Source organism: Pseudonaja textilis, chromosome 4 (assembly GCF_049901715.1).
Source record: "Pseudonaja textilis isolate UNSWEBS1 chromosome 4, rPseTex1.2, whole genome shotgun sequence".
In the NCBI taxonomy this organism is placed as follows: domain Eukaryota; kingdom Metazoa; phylum Chordata; class Lepidosauria; order Squamata; family Elapidae; genus Pseudonaja; species Pseudonaja textilis.
Window position 1 is genome coordinate 48,182,909 of NC_141993.1, and position 3,729 is coordinate 48,186,637.

At 45.2% G+C, this 3,729-nt stretch overlaps 1 protein-coding gene across 1 annotated transcript; it reads right to left on the reverse strand.

Moving 5' to 3' along the window:
• Positions 1–204: 204 nt before the first annotated feature.
• MRPL43 (mitochondrial ribosomal protein L43) lies at positions 205–2,948 on the reverse strand. The gene is made up of 3 exons (XM_026704673.2): positions 2,793–2,948; positions 1,324–1,430; positions 205–660 (listed from the first exon to the last, which is right to left on the reverse strand). Exons 1-3 carry the CDS (start codon positions 2,921–2,923, stop codon positions 434–436), a joined length of 465 nt encoding a protein of 154 aa, XP_026560458.1. The 5' UTR covers positions 2,924–2,948; the 3' UTR covers positions 205–433.
• Between the last annotated feature and the right edge of the window lie 781 nt (positions 2,949–3,729).

The following is a 3,729-nucleotide window of genomic DNA, read 5'->3' on the forward strand; positions in this document are numbered from 1 at the left end:
AACTGGAGTTAATAAAAAGACATGCTTCAACCTAAGAAACCAGGAAAAGTGTGTTCAAAACAGGATGATTTCCTTCTTTAGAACCACGAACCCTTCACAATAAGCTTCACTGTATTTTAAAACTAATTGTTTTAAAATTTATGTAGGGAGGAAAGACTGCAAGCTTCCCATGTCTGGTCTAAAGAAATGATGAGCCAGAGTAAATTAAGTTTCATCCTTTATTTTCAGTAAGAATTAGACTGCAAAGTACAATGGGAAGAAGGCTACTGGCATAACCAGACAGGCCTAGAACCACCCAATAGTAGAGTTCGCAACCACAAGTCAGTCATTTCCCACTTTCCCACAAGTCAGTACCCACTTTCGTAGGTAGCAAATATTTCCTGTGTGCAAGAGATATCACATTCATAAATGTCACAGGCCATATAGCATAGCTTTATTTTTCCAATGACTGGAGTCTGGCTCCTATGGTTTGCACATTGAGCACGCTGGGCTTATTTGTGAAAGGATGCCACTGGCCTTGGATACTGGGGTTATCTGTGTGGAAAGGTTTTCGGATACGAATGATTTCTAGGCCAGACTGGTTGGCCATTTTTTGGACAATATCTGCAATCTCTTCTGCAGTCTTGCTGGTTAACGGCTCCTCCTTCACATTTCCATTCACTAGAAAGAAAAAATGTTTAAAACTTGTTCCATCTTAGAAGTCACATTTGTCTGGATTAGCTGGGGTTTCAAATTCCTCAATCTCTGTAATTTTACATTTTAATGAAGCAAACTAGCTTGTTCAGGATTTCCAATGAAGATACAGACATTTCTACTTATTCTATCAGGACGCTCTTCACAGACAGTGAGAATACAACTCACAATATTGCTTCCTTGCAGAGTCAAAATATCTGCTGTCTTAGAATACTGGGAGTTCCAACCTCAATACATCTGGAAACTCACATTGGGGATAGTTATAGATAGGTTAGTTAGTTATAGAGAGACAGCAAGTTTGACTGCTGTTTTGCAAGAAAATGAAGGTCCCTGTGCTTATATAACCTTGTTAAAAGGACACTCATGATTGATTCATTTTGTTTTCCATATTTATAATCTTTCTGTCCACACTGGCTTAACATAACACTCAAATTTTCACTAAAACAATTAGATCACACCAACTGTGATCTGGCTAAATAAGAAAACCATCCTGACTATGTTTTAAGAGACAGCTAAGTACATTTCCTAAAAGACTTTTCAGTCTTAGGAGCAGATTTCTTGGTTAATGGCAGTTTAAAAAAACAGATTATTCTCTATTTGGTTTTATTCAGTACTACATTCCATACTCACAGTATTCAGCAACCAATGTGGGGATCCTGCATTTCTTTGGGTTTACATAAACCACAATCCCAGGGTTCTGCCTTGCAAAATCCACTATCTTTTCTTCAACATATTCTCTACAAAAAATATTTGCATTGAGGTGTTTAAAAAATACACTTAAATCAAGTGAGGGATTACATTGCTGAATCAATGAAGTCTACTTGGACATGGAACTTTTCTATAAAATTATTTTGATTGAAGAACCCTCTTAGGACAAAAGTCCACCGAGCCCAGCACTTCTTTTCCAAAATAGGTGGAGGTAGGCATTTCCAAATGTTTTGCATTCGATGCCAGTGATATTATACAACTCATGGAAATGAACCAAATTATATAAATATCTTCATTTTGTTAAAAAACATGTACCGGGTGCCTATGTTGGGAGTAAGCATTCCACAAACCCATACAGACTTAACAGGGCAAATAATCTACTGGATATTAGACTGTCTAGCCTTTATTTGTGAATTTTAACCACAATTGTTCAATTCTGCTTTTACAGAAAGTACCTTTAATTGCTGTCTGAAAATAGCTTAGATTGAGTCGAGGATATAGAAATATTGTCCAGTTCTAATACATCCTTGGGATCAAAGATATTACTTTGGATGGTAACATTAAATAAAAAAAAATTGGAGAAAAGCAAGAGCTGCAATATGAAATGCTTATACTATTAACTGGAGTCGTGGCTCAGCTGTTGTGGCACAGGAGGGAGGCCAAGGCTTCCCCTTCTTGTTCCTAAGAAGCTAGGAGTCAATGTCAAAGCATCGGGAAGGAGGAAGGAAGAAGCAAATAATGGAGTTGGAAGGGACCTTGGAAGTCTTCTAGTCCCACCAGCTGCTCAAGGAAGAAACCCGAGACCATTTCAAACAAATGGTGGTCTCATCTCTTCTTAAAAACCTTCAGTGAGGAAGCACCCACAACTTCTGGAGGCAAGTTGTTCCACTGATTGAAGTTGTTCTGTCAGGAAAAATTCTCCTTAAGTTCTAGGTTGCTTTTCTCCTTGGACAGTTTCCATCCATTGCAGAGGTCTCCAAACTTGGCATCTTGAAGACTTGTGGACTTCAACTCCCAGAATTCCTCAGCCAGCAGAGCTGGTTGAGGAATTCTGGGAGTTGAAGTCCACAAGTCTTCAAGTTGCCAGGTTTGGGGACCCCTGACCCATTGCTTCTTGTTCTGCCTTCTGTTGCTGTGAAGAACAGATCGGGCCCCTCCTTCTTTGTGGCAACCGCTCAAACATTGGAGCAGTGCTTGCTCTCTTATCACCCGTAGTCCTTCTTTTCACTAGATTTAGACATACCCAAGTCCTGCAACCGTTGTTCATATGAGCCCCCTGATCATCTGCCTTGTCTCGCTTTTAACACCTGCGCTGCTTAACAATGAATTCGGACGGTCCCGAAACCTGCAGAGACACGGGCCCGCCCGCTGCAACGCCTCTGTCTCCCCACCTGGCGCCCAGCGAGTTGGGCATGTGCTGGCTGACCGTCAGGGTGATGCGCTGCAGCTGACACACGTAGCGGCCTACGCCGTTCCGCAGGACGCTGGCCAAGAAGCGGCTCGGGGTCCCCCGGCCGGTCATCGTCGTTGGCAACGCGACCCGCACCGGAACTCGGAACCGGAAGTGAAGCAGGCAGCAACAAGGGGTCGACGCCGCTCTAGCGTGCACTCTCTCTCTGCCCGTGGAATGCTTTTGCTTTTAAAGCCCCCCTCCCACTTTTTCTGTGACTCGCAAGAAACGTAGAGAAACTCCAGGCTTTTCCGTCGCGGGAGTTGCCTCCGGTTTATCTTCGCAAGAGAGGAGGGGGCAAACCACTGGGGCGCCAGCATCTGTTTAAAAATTGCAACGTAGACCCAGTTTGCGTGATGCAACCAACAGAAATCTCCAGGAAGGGCTGGGATGTACGGTTGAGGTTAGGTTACGACGGTCTTCGTAAAGCTGCAAAAATGGCCAGATACCAACAGCTTCCCCACGTGGCTGCCGCCCTCGAATTTCTGCCTTGTGGGCCCGAAAGCTTCGTTTTCTTGTTATTTATCTCTATGGGGGGAAGTCCGTGTGTTCCGCCAGGCCGGTGTTTGTATCCGGGTTGGTTCCTCTCGCGCAGCCGCCTCGGAAGTGATGGTTTTGAAGGAAGGTCGTGGCGCGCTTTATGCAACTGCTGCACGTGGGGAGCCGATGCCCTGATCCGGAGCCAGAGGCGGGAGCCGAGCTGTGCGGTCAGGTTGCGGCCGGAGGGGAGGTTTTGTAGGCAGCCTCGGTCGGAGGGCGGCGGGAATCGGGATGGGGGGTGCAGCTCCCCCGCAAGCTGGAAGGAGGAGGGCAGCGGCATGGGAGGGTCTTGCAGTGTAGGAAAGGCAGGGGGCGGGGGGAGCTTTTCTTCGGGAGGA